Source organism: Rattus rattus, chromosome 1 (genome assembly GCF_011064425.1).
Source record: "Rattus rattus isolate New Zealand chromosome 1, Rrattus_CSIRO_v1, whole genome shotgun sequence".
Lineage (NCBI taxonomy): Eukaryota > Metazoa > Chordata > Mammalia > Rodentia > Muridae > Rattus > Rattus rattus.
Window position 1 is genome coordinate 42302376 of NC_046154.1, and position 27667 is coordinate 42330042.

At 44.8% G+C, this 27667-nt stretch overlaps 2 protein-coding genes and 2 pseudogenes across 2 annotated transcripts in view; 2 read left to right on the forward strand and 2 right to left on the reverse strand.

The window, feature by feature from the left end:
- Positions 1-2601: 2601 nt before the first annotated feature.
- Positions 2602-4022, forward strand: LOC116887426 (annotated as a pseudogene).
- Positions 4023-5263: 1241 nt separating this feature from the next.
- Positions 5264-6427, reverse strand: LOC116889925 (annotated as a pseudogene).
- A 10688-nt stretch (positions 6428-17115) lies between these two features.
- Positions 17116-20199, reverse strand: LOC116890034 (Krueppel-like factor 5). The gene is given in 3 exon segments (XM_032890834.1): positions 17116-17731; positions 17733-17847; positions 20013-20199. Coding segments are annotated over 3 exon segments (918 nt in total).
- Positions 20200-22279: 2080 nt separating this feature from the next.
- The window catches only part of Faf1 (Fas associated factor 1), a 336330-nt gene continuing 330942 nt past the window's right edge, over positions 22280-27667 (forward strand). The window contains exons 1-3 of the mRNA XM_032890912.1: positions 22280-22451; positions 22677-22857; positions 25800-25899. Of these exons, the coding sequence (XP_032746803.1) occupies positions 22280-22451; positions 22677-22857; positions 25800-25899 (453 nt within the window). The remainder of the gene's footprint in view (positions 22452-22676; positions 22858-25799; positions 25900-27667) is intronic.

The following is a 27667-nucleotide window of genomic DNA, read 5'->3' on the forward strand; positions in this document are numbered from 1 at the left end:
TACACACACATATATTATCACCTAGCATTGATGATAGGGTCACATAACCATATAGGTGGCTCAACTTCTCCTTAACCTTGATAGTCCATCTAGGACAGAGCTGCACCAACCTAGCTAGCTGGGAGTGGTTGGAGGTTTTGGTAAAATTACAAAAGCTCGCACATCCTGGTCCTGCAAGTTCTCACTCCATGCAAATCTGCATGCTCTTCCTGTTTCTGTGTCAGCTGCATTCACACACTATCCCCTTGGCCAGTTTTTACCTCACCTATTACCATCTCATTCTCTGGTTTGTATAGCATGGCCCCAACCACACTAACCCCAAGCATTCTATAGTCTAGTATGGCTTCCTGTCACAGACTCTGTTCTCACTCCCAACATCCAGTGAAATCATTACTCAGCAAACTGGAACCCAATAACCAGATTTGTATGTTAAATGCTTAAAGTACAATACATCCACACAATTAACTTACAACCAATTGGTAAGGCTATGAACTGCCCACCTAGTTAAGGTATAGTTTATTCATCTAGAAATAAAAATCCTGTACATATCCAACTCTTAACAATAGTCATAGCAACCTGTAAATGTGCAGAGAGAAATCTTAATATTTGCATCCATGTTCTCTTGGCTGCTACCTCCTCTCACTCCTATCTCCTCCTCCTCTAAAACTTTTCTCCCACCCATCTTCCTTCTCATCCAATGACAGATCTCGATCTATCCTGTAACTGCCTTCTCCTGCATAATGACATCAACCTACACTTCAACCTTTCTGTCTAATTAAAAAAAACTTCTCTCAAATATAAGCTGAGAACAACAAATATTCTCTCAAATATAAGCTGAGAACAACTATTATCATTTTGTAATTTAAAAGCAAAAAATATACCTAACACCCAGACCAACGTTTTTTTCAGTTAAACAGAACATTTAGTTATCTATTCCAGTTTAAGAAAGGCTTAAAACCTATGTTATATCCTGGCTAGCTTGTATACTATCTGATAACTCTCCAATTTAATATGTATTTTCAAAGGTAAACAGCCTGATTAGGCTATGAGACTATAATCAGTCTTCGACCCCATCAGAAATCTGTGAATGACTGACCAAATATCTATAAACATAAGAAGCCTTACACGGCTTCCAGACCTGATTCAGGTTGTAGAGACAAATCTCCCCTAGCATAGTCTTCTGCTAGATACATGTGAGCGCAAGTCTTCAGCCTTCTGGCCTAGGATCAACTGACAGACCCTTGCAAAGTAGAAATCTTGAAGGGCTGATAATTCTGGCTCAGCAAAGATTATCAGTCAACTATTATGCATGTGTCCCACTTTGGATGGTGTTAATCTGTAGATGAAATAGGCAGTTTCTGCTCAGTGGCTGCCTAGTCACAAAGTACTACCTCACCTAAAGGTAGAGATGCTGAATTTCTTCATTAAATCCACCGAAGTGGAACTGTTAGGGGCAGATGTGTCTCAACAAAAGATAAATAACTTTAAATTTCATATTTTGTGGATTTCTGATGTTTTTGAAAGCCATCTATCTATATAAGGTAATCTGGACTGTTGTCCATTGACTTTCCTAATATATTATCTTGAAAGCACTCTATCAATAAACTTAGAGCCATGAATTTGCTATTTGGCCCTTAACTTATATGTTTAATCAACTCAGAAGTTTATAATGACATCAATAGAAGGAATGGGTCCAAACCTCATACTTTTAAAATTTGGTAGCCAGTAAATTCTATACTAAAGATATGATTGTAGCTTAGTTATCAAATGAAATTGTGGCTTTACAAATCAATCTAGCTAATACCTCCCTGTTAAATTATGACCACTTCTAAATTCATCATAAAAGAACGTTAGAATAACCACATTCAGCCCCCCAAAAATCCAGTGAATCAGGGCAATGACCCTTCAATAACTTATTCAAGTTGTACATGGGCAATGAGACATCCTTGGGGGGCGGGTGGTAGGGAAAATGGAACAAATGCTGTAGCCTGAGGTGTCTGTCTTGATTGGACCCAGCTGAAAGTCCTAGAGTGGAAGAATCCAAGCAGGTATGTTCTCCAAAACATAATTCTCAGGACAAATGTTTAGAATTGAGATGTTTTTGATTCTCTTGAATTTAGCTCTTCAAGCAGTCTCCCTCTATCAAATCTAATCCATATGACTCTGGAAGGTGTCCAGAGCCCAATCACCATTTTAAAAACACAAAGACAAAACCTTTCTCCCAAAATACTGTGTTCCTTAGTCTGAAACCAGGAAGGTTTGTATCTTACAGTTTCTCCCAGGGCAATAATATAACCAAAAACTTCAAAATCATGCCCATTGTGAAGATTAAACAGTTTTAAAACAAGAAGTGGGGGGGGGGCCTGGGGCGGGCCTCTCCCCTACTGCACGGGCCAGGAGGGCCTGGGCAATGCGGCTGCCTCTGCAGCCACTGTCCCAGTTCTTCGACCTTGAGGCGTGCGAGGTCTCCCCTGGTGACCCAAGAGAAGACTGCAGGAGGAGTGCTAGGCGGCGCAGGGCGGGCTACAGGCATCTCAGGAGCCCGGCGAGGGGAGCGCAGGCCCAGCTTTGAAGAAGGGGATGCCGGGTAACAGCCCCGCCATGGCGAAGCCCCCAGCAGTGGCAGCAGTGGCGGCAGTGGCGACATTGGCTGCTGAGGCGTCGGCGAGGCTGAGCCAGGTGCCAGAGAAGGAACTGCTGCCCTGGAGCAAGAAGGAGCTGGCGCAGCAGCTGCGGCGCGCGGAGGGCGAGAAGGTGTGCCTCATGCTGGAACACATGGCGGCCTGATGGGCGCCGTGAAACCGCAGCTGCAGCAGCACCTGTTGGAGATCCGCGGCCTCGAGGACGAATCAGTGGCTGCAGGACGACAATCAGGAGCTGAGCGAGCTCTGCTGTTTCCTGGACGACGACCAACAGAAAGGACGCAAGCTGACGCGCGAGTGGCAGCGCTTCGGACGCCACGCGGCCAGCGCTGTGTGGCACGAGACGGCCCGCTCACAGCAGAATCTGCGGGAGCTCGAGGCGCGCCAGCAGGCCCTGCTGCGCAAGAACCTGGAGCTGAAAGAGCTGGTGCTGCTGCTGGACGAGGAGCGCGCAGCGCCGGTGGCGGCAGAGGGCGCTGGCGGCAGCAGTGGCAGCGCAGGCTCCCATTGACAGCCAGGCCAGCCTGAGCGGTCCCCTGGCGGGGCAGCGAGGCGGGCTCAGGGCCCGCGATGTTGGCGACGGTAGCAGCACGTCCAGTGCGGGCAGCGGCGGCAGCCCGACCACCACCACCACGTCCCACCGGCCCTGCTGCCCCGGGGCACAAGGGTCCAGAGGACAAGGCCAGTGCCACGCGCTGGTCCCTGGATGACCTGTCAGCGCCGCTGCACCACCCAAGCATCCCTAACGGCCTGCAAGATCCCTCATCCACTTACATCAGGACGTTGGAGACCAAGGTGAAGCTATTGGGAGGTGACAAGCTCCCTGCACAGCAGGCAGGCTCTGGAGAGTTCTGGACACTTTGGAAAGGCTTCTACCCATACCATTCAGAATCCCAGCTTGCCTCCCTGCCGCCCTCCTACCAGGAACTCCTATAGAACGGCCCAGCCTGCCCTGTACCCGAGCTGCCCTCACCCACTTCCACTGTCTACAGTTCAGCAGGACAGAAGCCCGAGGCTGCTGTGCACGCCATGAAGGTTCTGGAAGTACACGAGAGCCTTGACTGGCAGCTCCAGATAGCTGTGAGGAGGACCTGAGCGAGAAGGAGAAGGCCATCGTTCAAGACCTTCTCGAACGTGGACATGGAGGACGAGCAACGTGGTCTGGAGGAAACTGGGGGACGCTGCCAGCACCAAGCCCTCCATCCAGCAGCACCTGTCTGGTAATCAGTTCAAGGGGCCATTGTAGGGCCATCTCTCCATGGGCGCAGACTGGCCCTGCCTGGAGTCTGAGGCCTTAGACCTGGCAGAAACTCTGGCCTAGCCAACGCCTTTCTCCGTGGTGAATTGTACATAGGACACGGCCCACCCTGGCTGCCCTGGTGTGACACTGACAGTCAGGCCTTCACCTCCTGCCTCCCTCACCAGCAAACCTTGGCAAGACAAGAAGCCACGGCCTGCTCGATGCAGCAAAGTGGCCAGGAAGCCTGGTTCCCTGTTTGAGCTCCAGGTTCCATTAGCAAGAAGCTTCCGAGACTCCAAACCAAGGGATTGTCTGGGGAGGTGCTCTGCACTTGGTAGAAGTCCCTCAACAAGTGTTCTAACTGGCTGTCTCTTACACTGGACAGAAGCCACCAGAGCCTCAATTGTGACACAGGTGTGGCTTTTCTGCTACCAGGCCAGAGCCAGGACACTGGGTCACCGAGCACTGTCTCCCACGTGTCCATGGCTGGTCGGGAGCTCAGGGTTCCCTGTCACATGGGGGTCAGTGCCCGGCTGCCCTGAAGCCAGCTGCTGCTCACTAATGTTCACCCCTCAGTAGCATCTCCTTGCCTAGGTCAGGCTTAGCCACTTCTTAGGTCTCTCCTGCCAGGTTTCCTTTTCTGGTTTACAGCAACATAGGAAAAAGCCCTGGAGATGTCTGGACTGAGCTCAGCATTCTTAATGGGCAGGTAGAACCGGGCCACTGCCCTGGATCACTGTCGATGTGAACTCCCCACCCCCCATGTGCTCTGGGTCACTACATATGGAGCTACAGGAACCGCCCCTGATGAGTTTTCCCTGGGAAGGAAGGGACATGACCTGGTTCTGGCTTTAATCTGCTGTGTGGCCTTCAGCAAGCCCCTCAGCTTCTCTGGGCTCCCAGTGGTTCCTTTTGGCTTTGCTCACTCTAGAAACCACCCCAGTTTGGTGGGTCTCTGTCCTCAACAACGGATGAGCTCATGTGGTAACTTACCAGGAACATGCTAGGCCAGCCTGTCTGTCATGCTGTCCCCTCACAGGTCACATCTGAGCCTTAGCCCTTCCCTCCAAGGGACCTGAGCAGGGGATGGAGAGGTGGGTCAAGTGCGTACTTGAGTGTACGTGTTCATGCCTTGTATTTATTTACAAAAATAAAGCAAAAGTGTTGAAACCAATCTACTGTAACCTAGAAATTTGATCAACCTTTACCCAGATTTCAAAGTCAAGATAAAAGGCAGGTCTTAATCTATTCCTTGTTCTGACCATATTATTTCTATAATTATCATTTTCTCAAGATACACCAACTTCTAGTCAGTGTCTCCATTAATTCGTAGTCCAGCACTGACTGGAGGGGAGGCAAACCTCTCCGTTCAAAGTCAAGCTCACTGAGGACACAGCCACATCCTGAAGCAGCCTACAGTACTCACAGTTCTAGCTTTCAGAACAGGTTCAGAGGGGAGAGCACTACGTTCCCTCTGCCCTCCTTGGGGCAGCGCTCCTTTCTTCTTGACACCTATGGCAGGCCGCCTGGAACGCTTCTTGCCTCCCAAGCTTCCTTTCTTTTTCTCTACCTAACATGGTGGGCTGGCCTTTTTTGCCCGATGCTCCTTGCTGGACTCTTTTTCTCTTGCCTATCTGGCTAATTATTCTCCTCTTGGCAAACTCCTCTTGGTCTTCTTCCCTCGTGTTTGTTGGTGGCCCTGGTCAGCTCCAGAGGAGGTTTCCTGCTGTTCATGACTCGAAGTAGCTCCAATTGTGTCTTTTTCTGGGTTGTGAAGTCCCCAAAAAGGGCCTGAAACTTCCTCTTTTGCCAGAGGCCCGGGGGCTTTCTCTTTGGGAGGCACTCTCTGAAGTATCCCACCTAAGTGGTGGAGACCATGGCCACTTGCTCGGCATCACCCAGGTCCTCCTCATTCTGGTGTCCCGTGGGTGCAGGCCGGCTGAGCTGGGCATCTGCATCTTGTGCGTGCAGGCCATGTTCTGCAGATGGTTCAGCTCCTTCATGGCCATGCGCTTTCTTGGCCTGAATCATCTTGCAGAACTGGTCTTCCATGGGGTCAGCACTCCCAGGCACCTCAATCAGCTACTCCTTGGTGTCATCCTAGGTGAGATTGTAGCCACAACAGCATTGCCAATCACCTTGTCACACAAGATGTTCACCCTCTTCTTGGGACGAATGTCCTTAATGCACTCGAACTGCTGAAAGCATTGGAGCGGCAGTAGCTGGTGCAGAGGCTTCTCCCGGGCCAGGCCTGTGGCGGGCTCCTGCAAGCATGCTACCACCGCCTCATCCACTTGCTCAGTCAGCAGCTGCCACAGCTAGTTCATGAGAAGCTTCGTGTTTTCCCACGCCAGGGCCCGCAGCTCGTCCTCTCACGAGGTCCAGGACTGGTGCATCACCATCAAGGGATTCCTGTCTGAAGCCAGCAGGTTGCCCAGGTCGAACTCCAGTTCCACCTCCTGGTGCAGCAGGATGCACTGCAGCTTCTCTGCTTCCCCTGCTCAGCCTTGGCCAGCAGCTCCTGCACACTCTGCCCCTCCATGGCTCTTGCCTGAGGCTCAGTTCTCTCACCTTTGAGGACTTTAACTTTAAGAATGGACAGAAAGTTTACAATTTGATGTTTGCCCTGTACCTGAGGACCTATATTGCCAGGACAATGGAGTTTTCATTGCACAAAATAGGATTGTAAGACAGAGATTTCATGAAAACACAAGGGTGAATATAGTGAAACCCTGCCCCCTCTCAAGGCACACTCAGTGAAACAATAAACTCAACTTGAATACATTTAAAGGTGTAGGAAAAGAATATTGGCCTTGAGAAACAGCAAAACTGTGAGAATTGGACTATATATCACATGAATGGATCCCGGTATTTACATTTCAGGGAGAAGAATCTCCCTCACATAAGGTCTTTAGATATTTGGGGTTAACAAATATTTTCTACCCATATCTAGGCCTTAACCCACTCTCCCTATCCTCAGCAACTGAGTTGTAATGAAGCAGTGAGAACCCTGAGGCTCTGGAAGGAGAGTGTGCAAATGGGTGTTCCCTGGCTCAAAAGTGAGTCTCTGGAAAAGGCAGTGCAGAAACTGGTCAGTCTGGGTAGAGGGAGTGAGCAAGTAAGGTATGGCATTTCCCCGTGACATCACTGATAGTGTCTTCCCTGGAAATTCTCTTGTATCCAGGAGAAGCCTAGAATCTTCTGTGATGTCACCAGTGTTGTGGTGACACCAACTGCCTGAGCCTAAGGGGTTCTGAAGCGGGCATGTTCTCCAGGTTCCTCAGTCTATTTCGGAGGGAGAATCATAGACATGCAGAGACCAGACCAAGGCAGAATGAGGCCAGCCTTCAATCAGGTTGGAGAACAAGAAAAAGGAAATGGTCCTGGGGAAGACCCAGTGAATACTGGGCAGGGCTAGAGAAGCGTCCTAGAGAAGGTTGGCTTGAGCTGGTCCTTCTAGGTGTAGGACTTATGATTTTTGAGCCCCAGTTTTGTTAATTGGCTGTCCCAGACTCAGCACTTTCTGATCAGTAGTTTGACAGGGAGCTAAGAATTGATATATGTCAAGTGGCTTTCCTTGGTGCTCTTTAATGTCATGGGGAGTGTCAAAGAATACCAGGATGTGCCTCTGTACGAATAACAAAGTGTCTCTCTCTCAGGATAGGCTATTGAAGCACTTTATTCTTAGCAATGTCCTGTAGATTACATGGGTAATTGATACCAAGAGGGATATTCTCCTGGTCATATATCAAGGTCTCAGTTACTTTGTACTTGAACACACATGAATAGGGATTCAAGATGTTAAGCAGTTTCGACTCAAGGACTTACCTACCTCACATTAGCTGAAAATGGCCTCCAATTCTTCTTGTTTTAGGCCAGCTTTTTTTCATTTCACTGCCAGGAGAATGGCCTTAGGAAGTGTGGTCTATATCTATGTTGTCATATGTCATCATATGGCTATGATAGTGGGGAACAGATACATAACTGAGTTCAGCTTAAAGATAGCTTTCTTGCTTTGTTAGGGATTCATTGTATCTCTAGAACTGTTCATCCTCAGACTTCTGTTTTAGACTAAGCATACTTTTCCTGACACTATGTCCACATATATTCTTTTTTACTTGTGTTTATCTACCTACAGAGATTGCTCAGAAGGCATCATCCCAACCCTCCACAGGCCCTGTTGAGGAGGAGAGAATGAAGCGTTTGGAGAACCTCAAAACTGCTCTCCACAAGATGCAAAATGAGAGAGATGAACTCCGGAGAATCCTGGCATATTACCCTAGAAAGAATTTAAATGACAGGTAATCACAATGCAAGTTCTTTGTTGACTATCTTGAGATGTCTTTTAAGCCCATATTTCCTCACATCACAGTAGGCTACAACTCCAGGGTGTCCTCATGGTCAAAATCATTTCTTCTGATTGCATCTTAAGCACAGACTGTGAAGTTCAGATAGGAGTGAGACGGGGTCACAGGTTATTTTGATTCCTCTAAAAGTAAATCGTAGCCTGTGACCTGAATCACAGTCTGGGAATAAAAAGTAGAAGGGTGTGAGTTCTCATTGTGTGTTTTAAGATGCCTGGACAGGTAGGTGTTGGCTTGTGGGAATCATTAGGTGCTGTGGTTATGACTAATTATTGTTGTAATTGACATGGAGGTGCTTTGGGTTCAATAGGTCCTGTGAACGGCTGAAGGGGCCTAATGCCACTTGCTGCCTCTCAGTGTGTGACTGCATTAGCAACAGATTATCATTGGTTTTCTCTGATATTGTTCATTGTACTTTGAGATGATGCCACATCATTGTATTTATTCAGCATTCTAATTGTACTTGACTGTGTGTGTGTGTGTGTGTGTGTGTGTGTTGTCTCTTTGTGTGTGTGTGAGAGAGAGAATGCATTTGTGTGTATCCCTTAAGATCTGAGAATTCTATGGCCTTGATTTGGCCTGAGAATTAGCCTGACTCAATTTCCATGGCATGATAGTGATGAGGCTGAGAGCCTTACTTTGAGCAGTACAATATTTGACCTCTGCTCACCTTGAAGGCACATTGGAATCTCCTGGTGTATTTCACAAATTCTTTTCTTTGTAAATACTGATTGTGTTCCTTTTGATGTCTTGTAGCAATATATTCTAGGATTGAGAATACTCACCTAAGAACAGGAGAATAGTCTTCATGGGTTTAAGGTGAGGCATGGACTGTGGCACAGGGTCCTGGAATGTTCTTGGCAAGCTAGTCTATTCCTTCAAGCCTGCTCAGGGAGCTCAAACAGATCAGTTCCCTCCCTTTCTTTGCTATCTGTGCTATCCTGGTTTCCATAATAAGCTTAATAAGTACCAAATGGACCCAGTACCAAGGAGCAAGGCTGTGGCATATCCTAAACGGGGGTAATTCAGGATTCAGCCTAAATTCATGTAATCCTTGAATCCTTAGTTCAGAAAGTTATTTGATCCTTGGATCATGCCCTACCACAGGATCAACTTTGAGTCTGAGATGCTCGTGATGCAACACCAGCAAGTGATGACTGACCTACAGAGAATGCGCCAGCAGATCAATGAAGGCTTGTGGAAGTCCAATCAGCTCAGGAAACAAAACCAATTGTACTGGTGAGTGACTCACAGGGCTGTGATCACAGCACTAGGCACACAATGTGTCAGCCTATTCTGGTCTTTGAACTAAAGTAAGGATCAGGTTCTATACTGTTTGATGCGTACAAGGAAACCAGCCTCTAAGGAAGCCTGTAGGATTTTTACCTCTTGTAGATAGTTTGACCAAATGTAAAGAGGCTGTCAGTCTCTCCAATCATTGTCTTTCCCAACTAAGGATCTTGTAGATAGCAAAGGTGTTCACCATGATGGAGCTATCAACGAATCTTGATCCTCTGGGGCAGGAGAGGATATATATATATCTATATATCACACATAGAAAGATGGCATACCTGTTGGCTCTATTGTCCTCTGTCAGCGGGTGTTTGCCTACAAGTGACTTTTGAAAAAAAAAAACATATAGGCACACAGAGGAATTATGTCCTCTTCGGGACAAACTTGAGTCCTTGGTGTCAGGTTATGAGAAGTACCCTGACTATTCTGGAATGTTGCTCTTTTCTCGATTTGACCTGTCTCTAGAGTATGCTCCATGGCTACCAAGGACTTGGACTACAATCTAAGGCTAATCTAAGCTTTGGATTAGAGCTCTAGACAGTGTAATGTACTTGGAGAAGTGGGAAGAAGCTAGAGTCTGTCTGGGATTCACCATTTTATGTTTGTGGCTCAGCCTCAGGTACTCCCTCCTACGAAGTGAGTCTATTCGGTTGAAGCACAATGTCAAGAGAGCACAGAATGAGAACAGGGAGCTTTTTTGGGAACAAATTGCACTGGAAGAGTCCATTAAGGAAACAACGAGGTTCCGTGTGGAAGCCAGTATGAAAATCCATGTACCAAGCAGCATCAGGTAGGATGAATGAAGCATCAAGGGCATGTTGTCCTGATATCTAACCATAAACCAAGTCAAACCAATTTAACCATTCTCCAACTTATCCAGACACTCTACTAGGTCTCATCCAGTTGTTCATCTCTTTGACTATTTAGAAGACTCTCTGTGGTGTTAGCCTCATGCAAGAAACAGAAGAAATGACAACCAAATCCTCCTGCCCAACTAGAAACTGCATTACCTTACGGGGGATCGGTTGATCACACATAGCACACTTACGTGCCATTATGGAGGGTGTCTTGTGGTAGCCTTCTTCGTAGTGCACAGAACTGATTAGAGCTCAGTTAAATTGCCAAAAGAATGGTTATCATTGTTAGGTTCTTTTTATTGTCAGTTTTGATGGGGTTTGTGTCTTTTCTCTCCTTTTCCCCGCACATTGCAAGTTGGTCCCTTCTGCTTGCCCAAATCATGGTTCATAGTGACAGAGCTTGAGAAGCACCTTGTCAGTCCTGCTCTATGTCAATGTTCTAGAGTTCTTTTCTGTGGCTTATATCCTGGAGCTGACTGGATGAACAAGGATGTAGGAAAGGCTTCTCTCAGGGTGAGGGTTTGTGTGAGATAAGTGAGGATTTGTGGGAAAAAATTCTCCAGCTCTCTCAACGTGGTAGCGTGCCCAAGAAGTGCGCTCTCTATACTGTTGTATATTTTAGGGTTTGGATAGCATTGTCTAAGCTCTCACTTGACACACTTCCTTTGCCTAATCTGTATTCACCAACTGTTCTTCCAGCATGATGGCCTCCTCATTCTTTTCTGCTTCTCACTTATGATATCTGTTCTCTCTCTCTCTCTCTCTCTCTCTCTCTCTCTCTCTCTCTCTCTCTCTCTCTGAGTGTGTGTGGGTGTTTGTGTGAATGTCTGTGTTTGTGTCTGTGATCACAGATATATGTGACCATGTTTATGGCATGTTTATGGTGCATATTTGTACATTGGGAGTAGCTTGTTTTAAGTGTTTGTGGTACGGGTGCCTATATATAGAAGTGTTTGTATATGTGTGTGTGTTTGTGCATTTCTATGTGTGTTTGTGCATGTGTGTGTATGTGAAGTCATGAACTAATAGTTGTTGAACACACACAGACATATATACATACATATATATATATCGATGTGTATAAGCCTATATACACATATATATATATAAACATTTAAAAACAAATATTCACTAGAATAAGAGGAAAAAATTTTCAAATCAGATTTTTAAACTGTTCTTAATGGGGTCTTGATTGCTATTGAAACTATTTATAGTGGGAAAACTATTCATCATCTCTGACATAACTTGGAGAAAAACACAGTAATAGGTTACAGGGATGTGAGGAGAGGCTGCTGTGTGAAAGCCATGTACCTGAGTGTCGAAACTGCTGACTCAGGGCTCTTCTGCCTTCTTTGCTCTTGGTGTATAGTAACACTGGAAGGTCATGTGGCTTGTTGTATCTTCTCAACATCCTGGTTATTTTAATCATTGCCTGCCACCACTTTCTTTCCAGATTGGCCTAAACTTGACTGAATATACTTTGGCTTTGAGTTTGGCCTGGAATTTGTTATTTGAAAGATTAATTTGCTTAGAGTTGAATCTGCAAACAGGAGATGTCCAGAAGTTATGCTGAGGTGTAATCACATCTTTGCCTCAGACGGAACCTTAGGCTCAAAATGGTCTAAAGCAGTCATCCTGTGTTGAGTGTGTGGCACTCTTAACCACTGTTATTCAAAATCATTTGATCTGAGTGAAAATAATCTTTAAGGAGGGTTTAGAAAAGTGATGACCCTCAGACATTGCTAGAGGTGTCCAATGGGTAGCCCTGTGAGAAGCCATGTACAACTCTTCTGAAAGTTCAACCTTTTGACACAGCGATTCCAGAACAAGAAGTAGGTGTCAGCAGGGAAACTCTGGCACATTAGTGTTGTAGTGGTTCACCTCGGAGCAGCCCTGAAGTAGAATTATCCAGATGTCCATCAGTCAGAAAGTGTAAAGGTACAATGCTGTCCAGCCCTTCCATGGACTGTTGCTGAGTTTGATTATACATCCAAACATATGGCGTCCAATTAGTCAGCCTTATCTTACTGGAATTATATCTGACAGGATCCCATTACAAGTTTTACCTTGGATTGTGGCTGTGGAGATTTCCTAGCTGTTTGTGCTGGTAGTTTGGTTCCCCTGTCAGGTAGGGTATGGTAAAGGGACCTCATATTGAAAAATGCTACTCACTTTGCATCCAGTGTGAAACAGTGAGGCAGAGCATGGAAAAGGCTGCCACCACCCAGTAGAGTATTGCCTGATATTGAGCCTACTGTGCACAACCTGGTGCACTTGCTAAGCAACCTTGGCTAACAGGCCAAGATGCCACACTTCTAACTTCTGATTTTCAGAGCAATGCACTTTAGTGGCTGAGCTGTCTCTAAGCTATGCTCACTGTGTACTTACCTCATTCCAGTTTTTTTTTTCTTATGTCACAATAGTAGCCTGGGTGATCTCTTATATTACCATTAACTGGGAAACTAAGCACATTCTGCAAAGTACTCTGCTTGTATGTGTGAACAAATATATTTGGGTGGGTTCAAAAGTGTGTATCTCTGGGTGGGTGTCTGTCTGTCTCTGAGTCTGTATACATGCATGCCTCCATGGACAATATAATCTTCTAATGACCAGGATGAGGATAAAATGGAGAAAAGTCTCCAGGACCCCCTGAAGCAGAAAGTACTGGTCACTGAGCAAAAGGCCTTGGGTGAGAAGATGCAGCATAATTTCAGTGTCACTGAGATGATTTAAAAGCACGATGGGAGGACCCAAGTAGATTACTTGTCTTTGTAAACTGTCTTTTGGGTGTCTGTCTTTCTACATAGTTCTCAGCATCTCTCAACTAGAGAAGCTCAGAATATTATTCTTGTCCATTTTAAAAGAAATTCCGTCCATGAAGTGTATGCGATCCATAGAGATTCTGGCTATTGTGTACTCATTCCTCCAGTCTGAGCTCTCTAGTATTATCTGAGCCCAGTGCCTTTAAGTCTCCCCACAAATAGTTTTGCGATACCCATAAACAAAGGAGTGACATAGTTTATTTTCTGCATGAGTATCTCCTTTAGAGTTCAATGCCTCCCATGGAAAGATTTCCGTGCAGTGTATTCTTGCCAAATATAACATCACTTCAGTGTGCATGTACTTCTTGAGATATTGTTTCTCTGGGTCTTTGCAGATATTGAGGTTGTAGTGGAACCCAGGCAGATTCCTGCACTGGAGGAACCATAATAGCCTTCATTTCAGTGATGGACAGGCTTCCAAGGCCTTCCTATTGTTTTCTAGTTTGTTCATATCTCTCCTCAACTGACATTGAGATATTGGAACATGATATTAAAATATAATATATATGGACAATTGGAATTATGTGCTGTCCACTGATCAATTTTTAGCATTAAAAACATCTATTCAGACAAAGCATTTTGTTGAAGACTGGCAGAAAGATTCACATGAGTTATGGATAGAGCAAACTAAAATTGATAGTAGACTTCAGCATCAAGCAGATGTTTTAAAACAAACAGCAGAATGGTTGAGTCTAAAGATGTTATCTATTGAACAATAGATGGATTTAGAATGTGATTGAAATTCTACTCCTTTTTGTGTTACTGAATATGTATATATATATTTACACACACACACACACACACACACACATATATATATATGTATATATATGCAGAACAGGATTGGAAGTTAATTCAAGTCTTTAGAAGGTAATGATAGTGCTACCAAAGTAATTAGTGCCTTGAAAAATGATGTTTAAATATCTTTTGGTAAACAGTTAGAGGATACTACCCCTGCGGAAATAGCTAAATTATTGGCTGATCAATTGACAGGATTAGATCCCAAGCCTTGGCTCAAAGTATTTTCATAGCTTGGGAGGGGCTGGTTTTGCCATAATATTATGTGCATTGTGTATGATGTTGCTTTATTTTTGAATGACTAAACCCCTGCAAGGGCATTTAGTGCTATCATGGAAAGTGTTACGTTTTAAAACAAGACATATCAAAGCTACAATGCCAGAACACCAAGGGCAGCTTGCGAAGACTCCATTCTGTGTTCCTTCGTTAAGAGTCAGCTGTCCTCTGTTCTATGGGTTGCTCCAGATGCAGCCTCAATATGGGATTGAAACAGGCTGGTCAGCCAAGTGACCTCAACCATCTGGCAATTCTCTATTTCCTATCTAGGACATAGGGTCCATTTCAGCAAAACTCCTTCACCTGAGAGCCCTGTGTAATGTGTCTCCCAGCTCTTGCTTGTCCCTGCTGTGCTGGGATTAACAGACTTCTTCTTTAGACTCTTCAGAAGGCTTCCTGGGATTGCCCAAGCCTTAATTCACCCACAGCCTTAATTCACCTGCTGCTCACCCCCTTCCTCTTTTAGCACCTGCCCCTTTCCTACAACTGCCCTCCATGATAAAATTCCAATTCCCAAAATCTGTCTTCACATGTGACTCCTCAATAGGCAGGCCTGATGCTGATGGTGGGAATTCTCCTTGATGGCTACCCCACTGTATTCCTTGAGGCAGGGTCTTCACAAGGAACAAAATTGTTGTCTCGCACATGAAAGTCCTTTACTGCTGAGCATTTATTTTTAGCAATGTGTGCTTTACTGACGGGATTTTCTGCTGAGGCCAGTGTGAGTTATTGGGCTTATATTCCTAATCCACCTTTATTTGAGCCTGCTACTTGGGGGAAACAGATTTGGTGTTATACACCATTGCAAACATTGTACCATTTCTTTGAAATAATTTGACTTATTTGAATAAGTTTGATGGAGCTTTGTATAATTTTACTGATGCTGGCTCAAAGATGCCTTTATGTTTAGGACAGAGACCGTGTCTCCAAAGCGTCTATGAAAATTGGCTATTACCAGGAAAAAGGTTCAGGCTCAGGACTCATTGGCAGTGATTGACAGCTTGGCAAATAAACCAAAATTGGAGTAACATCATATTCGTTAGTGAGCCACTGTATTCTGTTTGTGCTCAGTTAACTTATATAGACTTAAAATATCACCCATTCATTTGGAAGAATTGCCTTGGCATGTTTGGAAAAATTATTCGATCAAATGGATACATTGGGTTACTTATGGTCAATTTATTAATACAAGCTCAGAATGCAATATTAGCGCTTGTGATTTGTCTAATGTTTCCAGGACGAGCAGAGAAGAGAATGAACCTCTTAATGGGTCCTTGCTGATGGAAAGGGGAGATGGTGGCATTGCTGATAATCTACTGGCCTCTGTGGAAGATCCCACTGTGCTTCAAACTGATCTGTGGAAGACTGCTGCTGCATAAAAAGAAGTTGTGTTTGCTAATGGAAGCTTTTCTGAGACTGCTCAATCTGCCTCTCAGTATAATTTTACCACATTTAATAAAGAAAAAGTTACTATTTGTATTCCTATGCCATATTTGTTTTTAATATGTAGATTTAATTTTAACAATGGATTTCCTTATATTAACTGGCATTTGTATTCATGTATTAATTCATCTGTTCAGTTTAATATGAAACAAGATTCTATTATTATATGCAGCAGAAATATATCTATGGATGCCTGTTGATTTGGGACGTCATTGGTCTCAAGATCCTCTTAATCATGTGATTATTGTTTTTTTTTAATAATCTGCTGAAGAGAAGTAAAATAATCATTAGAGTCATTGTAGCTACTATTTTTTTCCTTTAGGCACTTTTATTTTCAAAAAAATTGTTAATATATAAACATCTCGTTCTCTAAAAATTCTGCAGCTTTACAGCTGATTGCTGATATGTGCATTTAAATTACCACAATAGAAAAATAAAGGGGGGCGAAGCAGCAGAACAGCACCTGATTTATGCTTTTGATGTAGGTGTGTCCACCTATAAACATCTAGAAGCTTTACAAAACTATTTACACTGTATTTTGCCTATTTACAGGTCGAAGCAACTTTTCTAACAAACAAAAATATGTTATCAAGTTATGAAAATTGTTTCCAACAAAGCTTAGTATATTACCCCAAAATATATAATGATGAAACAATATTTTACAAACAAAATTAAATTTTTCATTAAGACTGCTTTTGGCATTTTGATTGTGATTTTTGCCCTTTGGTTAACAGCATCAATGTCACATTCCTAGCCATATTACATATTGGTAAGATTTCAACACATCACTGATATCAAAGACAGACACCGAGTCAGTATTAATAACAGATTAGCTACGTGGCACTGTAATTTCAATAAAATGACTGTCTCACTGGATATTACATGCAAAAATCCATAAGTTGTCACTTAACCCACAGCACTGCAGGAGCAAACATCCCAGTCTGACAGAAAAACTGTACCGGAAGTTCAATGCTTCCCCTCGTGAAAACAGCGTTGTAAGATCAACAAGAAACACAACGGTCCTTCTCCACTTAAAAAATGACACTGTTTCACTTATGGTAAGACCGTTAATGTCTGTGTATTTTAACTATCTTTAAGCATTTCAGTTTAAATTCACATGAGAAAAATCTTACATTTAGAATAAAATCTTATTTCAATCAATGAGTGAAATGTGCATTTTACTCTTATTTGAAAGATTATCCCCTCCCCAAAGAAATGGATTTGGTAATTGAGGCATCTTACCACAAACCCTCACTATAAATGTATTCATAATTATCTTCAAAGTATGATTTCTCCCCCAAACAATCCTTAAAATAGTGTAATAAACCTATAATACTGATTTGCATATTTACAAAATTCTAAATAGCAAATATAGGCAACTCACCTAAAAATTTTTGTGCAACCATCATAATCACAGAAATGGATGGGTCGCTTCTCCAGAACCGGGTTCCTCCTCCTGTTGTATCTGACAGGTTGGATATTTGGCGATTTAACTGGCAGAGTGGCAGGTAAATTTGGATTGTGAGTTGCCAGTTTCGAAGCAATTGTAGTGGCGTAGGACGGAGGTGGGGTTAAATTCTGGAGCATCTCAGCTTGTCTATCAGGACTTCCAGGCTCTGAGCTCGGTAGTAATGGGGGAAAGTAGGAGGCCTGCTGTGGAAGAAACTGACATGGCATGGTGTAGGTGCAAGGAGGCATGCCCTGGAACTGTTTCAGTGACGTCTGCGGCCCAGCAGAGGGGTGTGAGTTAAGTCCGGCCATAGAGACATTAAGGGTGTTCATGACTGCTGTCTGGTTTGTTGAAATGGGCACGTCTAGATCAGGTGTATTCCACAGCTGGTACAGGTGGCCCTGCGGGGAAGGGACTGAGAGATGGAGATCTGGTATAGGACGTTCTTGTTTGATGAAAATATTGTTCACCTCTGGCGCTGTGGTCTGGGAGCTGAACACTGGGGAACTCAGGGGAGGGCCTGCGTGGGGGCCAGAGGGAGGTGGTCGATTCGCTCTGGTGGCTGAAAATGGTAACATGTTCTTTCTTGTTCTGTGTTGAGCATGGTCTCTGGGACAGCTGGATTCCAACCCCACTTCCTGCCCTGGTTTCCTCAACCCCCACTAGAGATCTTAGAGATTCCCTACTCTATGCCCCATGGAGGGTCATCTGCAGCTTCACTCTGGGCTACTAGCTTTGAGTTATCAAGTCCTGTTCTCCATTGGCTGGCTCCAGAGAGCAGCTTGGAGAGAACAAACATGAAGGGGACACAGCAACTCCCCTGTCCACCCTCCTCTGCTCACATCTGCCCTCAGCACTCCGCCCCTGCTATGTCTCTCACGGCATCCTCAGCATCCAGAAAGTGAAGGGACCTAGGAGCTGTAGGGGCAGTCAGGGAGGCTAAGGTGGAACAAAGATGGGGGGGAGGGTGTCCCTTCTTGCACCAAAGATTGTGAAATAGCCTGAGGGGCCAAGGAGGTGAAGCCTTGTCAAGAGAAGTAGCAGGAGGGATGTGGTTTGCAGAGAAGGGCTCTGGACCAGCATCACAGGAAAACACCCAGTTCCCTCCAGGCCCTCCAGGTCTAGCTAGACCCAGCACTCCACGGGGACAAGTAGACATCACCACACAGAGACACAGAACCCTTTCCAGGGCACAGCTCTGCCTTGTCACAGGTGGCCTGGCTCCTAGTCATCAATATTTTGCCCTCAGACTTGTGGCCAGACCACATTCATAGCTGAGGAAACATTCTTAGCTTTTTATTGAGCATCTCTGACAGAACCTGCTTTCAGTCGCATAGCCTGAGAACCTTCTGCCTGGGTCTCCTCTAAGGCAGGAAATGGACAAGAATACCCCAACTCTCTGGAATTTCCAAACCACTGGAAGCTGAGGACTGGGACCCAAAGAGGAGAACAGCAAGAAAGCAGCAGGCCCCTTCCTCTGGGGCCTCTAACCCATCCTTACCTCTTGCTTGCAAGCTGGTCCTGGGGAGGAAGCCCTTAGATACATTGTTTCTATCCCTGGAACAGCTGTTTAGGGCTCATGTCTGGTCTTCCTCATTAGCCCAAATCTCTCAGGTCTGGGAGAATCTGCTCCCCAGGGTCCGGGTTTGGGGTAATAGGAAAGCAGCCAAACTTGAACACTTTTTGAGGTCAGTTTTTTCCTGAATTGTCAAAATAAAACAAAAAACAGCAAATCCTGCACATCTTACAAAAAAAAAATAAGAGGCCTAAATTATTAAGCAACCTACATTTCTGGGACTTCCCCTCAAAAAAAAATGAACAAATCAAAAAGCAAAAAAAAAAAGCCTTCTTTGGGTGGTTTTTATCCTTGTCCCACCCCTAAGACCCCAAGATTTCAGGTGGGTAGGGGACAGAGGCGGCTTGGGGCTCCCTGCTCCACCTTTCTCAGCCTCCAGGCCAAAAGAACGTCTGCCAAGAGTCTTTGCAGTGTTAATCAGAACAATGAGGGAGGGTGGGTTAAAGCACAGGGTCAGGGAGACACAGAGTGAGAGAGACAGAAGCACAGAGGGTCATAGATGGGGACAGGAAGGAGGAGCTGAAAAGGAAGGGGACAGCATGGGGAGGGGTAAGTGACAAAACCCTGAGGAGAAAACTAGGCCAGTACTGAGAAAGTAGAATGGGAAAGGAGGGTGTGGCCCAGAGGACAAGAGACAGAGATTAAAGAGAGAGAGCAAGAGTCTCTTAGGCCCTGATGCCAACTCATGTCGGGTGTGTCTGGTTTCCTGAGCAGAGATGGCGAACTTCCTGTCTACAATAAATAGAAAATCTTGAGTACACCGGTGCTTACGGTATCAATCTACAGGCATTTTCCTTCCCATTTAAAAAAAACCCACCAGGAGAGCCCTTCCTCTCCTGCCCCACATTCATCCCTCCTTTGGTCAAAGACATCTCCACCTCAGTCCCCCCAACCCCCAGGCAGAGTTGGCTTCCTCTGCCACCCTCAGTGTCAGGACCCTACAGTTTGCCCCCCACTCAAATAGTGAATACAGCTCCTTGGGATTTGAGCCCAGGGGCCCACTTTGGCCAGAGCAGCCTCCATGTCTTTGTAGCTTCTGCACTCTGGAGGCCTGCCTTGGCTGCTGCCTGCTGGCACAACTGCCCCAGCTCAGACTCCAGAGAAGCCCTGGGTGCCCCTGCATGAATCGGCCAGCTCCAGCTCCTCAGAGCACAGCCCTGCTCAGCCAAGCGCTCTCTCAGGATCTGCCCACACCATGCAGTCTAACAGCCCACATAGAAGCACAAGGTCGAGTCCAGGACCCCAGAATACTTCTCTGTGTATAGCTTGAGGTTGGAGGCTGTGGGGCAGAAGTGTAGTCCTGTGTCCAAGCGTGCAGGGGCAGTGTTAGCGACGTCCTGGAGGCCACCTCCAACTTGTGGGCCAGCGACAGGGTGGAGACATCCGGGTGCTGCTCTGGCCACTGGTTGAGACTGGGGTGTTCAGGTGTCTGGTACATCTTCAACAGAGCTCATGCCTGTGTTTAAGTAAGAGAAGTCATCTAGTAAGAGAACAAAATGCTCTTTTAGTGGCCATCAAAATTACAGATTCCAGGTGATCAGCCAGGGACCTCAGAGGGGGCACACCAGTGCTGACTTGTGTGTACCCCTTGCCTGCTGGAGATGGAATAAAGGAATGGCGATGTGTTTCGAATATTCATTGCTACCTATGAGGTCAGAGTCCAGGGTCCGTCCATGTATAGTCTTTGGGTAGTGGCTTAGTCCCTGGAAGTTCTGGTTGGTTGGCATTGTTGTTCATATAGGGTCTCGAGCCCCTTCAAGCTCTTCCAGTCCTTTCTCTGATTTCTTCAACGGGGGTCCCGTTCTCAGTTCAGTGGTTTGCTGCTGGCATTCGCCTATGTATTTGCGGTATTCTGGCTGTGTCTCTCAGGAGAGATCTACATTCGGCTCCTGTCGGCCTGCACTTCTTTGCTTCATCCATCTTACCTAATTGGGTGGCTGTATATGTATGAGCCACATGTGGGGCAGGCTCTGAATGGGTGTTCCTTCTGCCTCTGTTCTAAACTTTGCCTCCCTATTCCCTGCCAAAGGTATTCTTGTTCTCCTTTTAAAGAAGGAGTGAAGCATTTGCATTTTGGTCATCCCTCTTGAGTTTCATGTGTTCTGTGCATCTAGGGGTAATTCAAGCATTTGGGCTAATAGCCACTTATCAATGAGTGCATACCATGTGTGTATTTCTTGATTGGGTTACCTCTCCAGATGATATTCTCCAGTTCCCTCCATTGTTGAATCTTTCTGTTTTTAACTCCTTCATTGCCAAGTTTGGCTGTTCTGGAACTTTTTGCTCTGTAGATTGACTGAACTCAGAAATCTGCATGCTTGTCTCCTAAGCACTGTGATTAAAGGTGTGGTCCACCAAACCTGAATTTAAGTTTTTCTTCAACTAGAAATTGCTCTGTTCTAGGCTGGCATTGAACTCAGATATCTGCTTGTCTTTGCCACCTGGAGTTAAAAGCTTGTACTACCATGCCTGGATATAAATTTAGCTAAGTGGAATCTTGCCCCAAGATCACTACTCTTTTAATTCAATTTAACATCCTTGAAAACAGGATTCAGCTCCATTTCACTTCCTGGTATCTCTTTAATAGAACCATATATTTTATATTTTTCCTTTTGCATCTTGCTACACTTGTTTAAAATGATCTTCATGAGACTTGACTAGAGAACAAAGTCTATGATGAACGTTTCTGAGACTTCCTTTGTCAGTGCAATTAATTTGAGTCTCTGCACCATAGCCTCAGACAGACTGAGGCAAAAAAGTGGCCACATTCTTCACCAAAATACCACAAAACATTCTAAAGGACACAAATTGAAGTTCTCCACTGACACCTCTTGGGCCAAGTCCTTACAATTCAAATCACTATCAGTAACAAAATCTTCCATATTACTAGTAGGATAGCCCATTAAGTCCTATTTAAAGCATTCCAGTGCTTTCCAAATACAAAGTCCCAAAATCCACATTCTTCCAAACAAAAGCATGCTCAGGCCTATCACAGCAGTACTCCACTCCCAGTACCAATTTCTGTCTTAGGGTTTTACTACTGTGAACAGACACCATGACCAAGGCAACTCGTATAACGACAACATTTACTTAGGACTGGCTTACAGATTCAAAGGTTCAGTCCGTTATCACCAAGACAAGAATATGATGGCATCCAAGAAAGCATGGTGCACGAGGATCTGAGAGTTCAACATGTTCATTTGAAGGTTGTTAGCAGATTTCTGCCTTCCAGGCAGCAATGATAGCACGTGCCCACAGTGACACACCTACTCCAACAGGTCCACACCTACTCCAACAAGCTCAAACCTCCAAATAATGCCACTCCCAGGGACAAGCATTTTCAAACTACCACAGGACCCCCAGATGTCATGGGGAGATAGTTCATGACGTATGTACCATTTGCCAGAAATAACTTTTACAATTAGAAATTGAAGGAAACCCCCCCCCATTTTCATAAAGACCATCAGTTCTTACATGCCTTTTAGACTCAATTATGTTGACTCATCAGTCCACCTAGGATGACTGTCAGTAGCTACTCTGGGTCCTCTTCATGGCAGAGAAAAGAGAAAATTACAGGAGCTGCCCAAAAATTGGTTCTGGGGACAAATGAGCTAACCACCCAGATGCAGGCTGATATTGATGCAGCCTTCACCTTGGCTCAACCCAACTGGAATTATAACTCTGCTGAAGGTAAGGAGAGGCTCCAGGTCTATTGCCAGGTTCTGATAGGGTGGATTCCATGAGGCCACTAAGCAGCCCACAAATTTATTCAATATAAGCCAGGTGATTCAGGGAAAAATGAAAGACCCAGAAACTATCTAGAGAGACTCTTTGAAGCCTATAGGGCCTATAGTGCCTTTGACTCAGAAGCCAGAGAAAACCAATCAGCTGTAAACATGGCTTTTGTTAACCAAGCTGCTCCAGACATCCATTGCAAGCTTCAGTTCTTAGATGGCTTTATGGGAAATCAACTGACTGAATTAGTTGCTATAGCTGAGGAGATTTGCAACAACTGGAAGATCCCAAAGGGCAGACAGACCAGAGGACTGGAGAAGGTGCTGTCCACTGTTACCAGAAGTAGCTGTCCCAATGAGAGGTACCTGAAAAGCTTTTCTCATAAAAGGAGCAAAGGAAACTAGCCCCCACTGAAGGAAAAGCATGTCCCTCAATTATCGAGGGACCAATGTGCCTATTGCAAAGAGAAAGACCATTGGAAGCATGAGTACCCTAAGAAAAATTAAAGAGAGGGCCCAAAGCTTCTGGAATTGGAAAACCTAGATGACTGAGGGGTTTGCAGCTCAAATGAGTCATGGGTAACCCGAAGGATGAAGAGGAAGCCCATAAACATTTTGGTTGGCATGGGGGGTGGGGACAATACTCTGTTTTAAAACAACTACTGGGGCCATTGTCCAGTTGAAAAACATGGTTAGAGGGACAACAGGCACCAAGCCCTATCCATGGACTACCTGAAGAAAGGTAGACTTGGGAGTGGGACTAATAACACATTCATTTATGGTTATCCCTGGATGTCCATGCCCTTGCTGGGAAGAGACCACCTCACCAAAATGAGACCCCAAATCCATTTTGGCCCAGAAGTGCTGGATAAAAATGTCCCCACCCATGTTCTGACCTTATCCCTAGAAGAATACAAGTTGGTCCCTCAACCAGCTCCATCTCTGAGCCCATTACTTCTGGAGTTTCTGGCAGAGGTTGCTACAATCTGGTCAGAAAAGAATTCAATAGAATTTGCCCATCATTGGGCCCCAATTCTAATACAATTAGAAGTTTCAGTCACCCTAGCCTGAATCAGGCAAAATCAGGCTCAGAGAGGCCAAAATCAGGATCACCTACACATCAACAGGCTCTGGGAGTCAGGGATTATGATTCCTTGCCAATCAATATGGAACACTCCTCTCCTTCATATCAAGAAGCTTCATGCCAACAACTATCATCCTGTGCAGTACTTGAGGGAGGCAAACAAGATATTTATCCCATGGTTCCAAATCCGTACACCCTACTGAGAAGCCTCCCTCTCTGACCTGAGGGATGCCTTCTTCAGTTTGCCTCTGGTATCCAAAAGCTAGCTTCTGTTCATCTTTGAATGGCAAGATCTGGAGAGAGGCTTCAACAGGCGACTAACTTGGATGTGCCTCAAGGATTCAAGAATTCACCCACTATCTTTGATGAGGTGCTGCATGAAGACTTGGGGGTGTACCAAGGCCTAGCCGCAGACATCCTTACTCCAATATGTAGATGATCGCCTAATTGTGGCCCCCAAACTTGGAGATGTGCCAGGAGGCGACTCAAGACCTGCTGTAGGAGCTGAGTCAACCGAGCTCCATCTGCCAAAAAGGCCCACTTTTGTCAACTTGAGGTCATCTATCTGGGGTACATACTCAAGACCCAAATGCAAATCATCCTCAACATCCCAGTTCCATCAATCTAAAGGCAAGTTTGGAGATTTCTGGTATCTGCCAGGTTTTGTAGACTCTGGGCACCAGGGTTCAGAGAGATACCAAAACCATTATATGAGGGTGTCAGGGCCCAGAAGATAAAATAAAGTGGACCCCTGAGATGGACATGGCTTTTAAGACTTTGAGAAAAGCCTTAATAGGAGGCACTGGCCCTGGCCCTCTCAAATATTTACAAAACTTTTCACTTCTATATGGATGAGAAAAGGGGGATAGCAAAATGCTCACCCAAACTTTGGGCCCATGGAAAAAACCTGTGGCCTATTTATCTAAGAAGCTGATCCTGGTGGCCCAAGGTTGGCAAGCCTGTGTCCAGATTATAGCTGACACAGCCCTGGTGGTTAAGAACACTGACAAAATAACCATGGAGCAAGAGCTTATTACTACCACCCATGATATTGATGGGACCCTCAAGAACCCACCTAGCCAGTGACTGACCATCTAATGCCAGACTGATGCACTTTCAGGCTCTGCTTTTGAATCCCCCTCATATAAGATATAATCCATCATCTACCCTAAACCCTACTACCTTTCAACCTTACCTATCCTTACACATACAGCATGATTACTCTACAGTTTAGAAGCACATTCAGAACATCAGACCAGACTTGGTTGACATATCCTGGCCAGTTGTGGAACACATCTACTTTGTGGATGAGAGCAGCTTCAGCCAAAATGTAACCAGGTATGCGGGGGTAGTGGTAGTAGTCATGATCTAACACAAGACTGTTAGTTATACTTGAATGCTTAACCATCTTAATATGAAGGAGTGGCAGCCCTTGGGGATTATTGATAGACCACCAATAGCACCCAATGTAGATGGCTACAATCAGACTAAAGAAAGTGAACCCTACAGTCAATAACACAACAGGGGTTCTGTGTTGGAAAATGGGTTTCTGCAGATTATTCTCACCCCTGCAACTGCACCATAGCCCTGGCCCTTATAGGGTATATGCTGCTCCCCAGAGGATTCTTGATAGGCTTGTGTCTTGGGGTTTACACTATGGATTTATGATCTAGTTATAAACATGACCAGGGATTTTCATGTGCTGATACTACTTGTTCCTAGAGTTCATTACTACCTAGGGGAGGATGTCTTCAAACAACTGGCCTCACATCCAATTGGGTAAAGAGAGTAGCCATTTCTTCTGTATTGCTGTGATCCCTCCTTGGCCTAGGCTAGCCAGAGCTGCTGGCATAGGGGCCTCATCCCTGATATTCCAGGATAAAAATCACAAAGCCTCTGTAGGGCCTTGTAATTTTTATCCTGGATTATCCCTGGCAGAGGTAGTCTTACAAAACAGAAGGGCCCTAGATGTGTTGTTCCTCCAGCAGGGAAGACTCTGTGTAGCCTTAGGTGAGGATGCTGTTTCTATGTTGACCATTCATGGGTGGTCAAAAAGTCCATGGCCTTAACGAGAAAGAGGCTGCAGGACAGAAAATTCATCTTAACCATTCCTGAAGGCCCATTTCTCAAGGGGGAAGTGAGAGGATTGAGCCAGGCTGACTCCATGACAAGCTCCAAAAAGACATTTTAAGAGACTAAGCCTCGGTTTCTGTTTCCCAGAACTGAGAAAGTCTGGAAAAGTCAGTTCCCGGAAAGACCACAGCCCAAGGGCAGCCGATCAGAAGCTGCCTCATCTTCTGGCCTGAGGGGAAAAGAAATAGTCAGTTCGGATGAGTCAGCAACAATTTCTAGGCTCCTCCTAGAAAGTCCCCAGAGCACTAACCAATTCCTAAGACACCCATATTCCTAGATATTCAAGATAAAGGTCATCTAACTCTCCCTAGAATTCCATTAATTAGCTTTAAATTGGGCCTGCAAGCTCACCACTGGGACTCCATTTTGATGAATGGTGGATCCACCCATGCTGGATTTCTACAAAATAAAGGCTCTTTGCTTTTGCATACTATTTGAATCTGGGGTACCATTCTTCAGTGAATCATGGACTCTTATAATACCATTGAATTTTTATATAGACAAAAATTTTATTAGTTTTATTTCAGCTATAATAAATAATTTATTTATAATAAAAAATAAATTATCAATCCCAAGTTGAAATTCTAAATATAAAGCATAGTTTAGTTGAATCATATATGATGTATTTTAATAAAAATTTCAAATTTGTTTGTATTTATTCTATTTTCATTAGTACACAGAAATAGTTAATTCTATGTAAATTTTATTTTTTTATATATTTTGTTTTTTAATTTAATATGGACCTTCTATACATTTTTTTAATTATGGTCTAGAAAGAAAGAGAAGAAATAACACTAAAAATAAGCTCAGACAAACTTATACAGTTGTTTTCACATATATCATGTCCAAAATTTAAAACTGCAAACTTAAAAATAAAAGTTATAGTAAAAACTAAAATAGCTGTGCTACTTTCTTCTTTTAAAAGGGCAGATAAGATGGTTTGTTATTATTATTATTATTATTATTATTATTTATTCATTTTACAACCCTATCACAGCCCCCTCGTCTTTCAATCCCACCCTTAAAAATACTTACTCCCAGTACCCCTTTCTCTTTCCCTTTCCCTCAGAGAAGGCAAAGCTTCCCTTGGACACCACCCCACCCTGAGACATCTAGTCCCAGCAGGACTAAGTACAACCTGTCTCACTGAGGCCTACCAGGCAGTCCAGTTAAGGGAAGAGGCCCAATGGCAGGCAACAGAGTAGAAGACAGCCCCACTCCAATTGTTTGGGACCCACATGAAGGCCAAGCAACACATCTGATACAAATATGTATGGAGCCTACATCCAGCCCTTACGCTCTTTGATTGGTGGATAAGTTACTGTGGGCCTCCATGGGCCCAGGTAAGTTGACTCTGTAGACCTTCTTGTGGTGTTCTTAAATCCCTCCAGCTTATTTAATTCTATCCCCCAACTCCACAAGATTCCTGAAGCTCTGCCTGATGTTTGGCTGTAGTTCTCTGCCTCTGTTTCCTTCTGCTGTGATATCAAGCCTCTCAGGAGAGAGTTATGCAAGATCCCTTTGTGCAAGCATCAGACTATTATTAAGAGTGTCAGGGAATAGATATGTCTCTCACATGGAATGGGTATCAGTTTGCACCAGCCATTGGTTGGCTGTTTCCTCAGGCTCTGTTCCATCTTTATTCCTGCACATCTTGTAGGCAGGAAAAATTTGGGGTTGAAGGTTTTATGAGTGGGTTGATGTTACCATTCTTCCACTGGAAGTCCTGCCTGGCTACAGGAGGTGGCTACTTCAATCTCCATACCCACTGATAGTATGAATCTCAGCTAGGGTCACTCCTACTGACTCCCCAGAACCTCTCCCACTCTAAACCTCCAGCAAGATCCAGAGGTGCCCCCACTAATATCCATTTTCACTCCCAGACCTCTCATACCCCATCTCCCCACACCAGAACTCCATCCCTGTTCCCTTCTTCACCCCCTCTCCCACCAAAT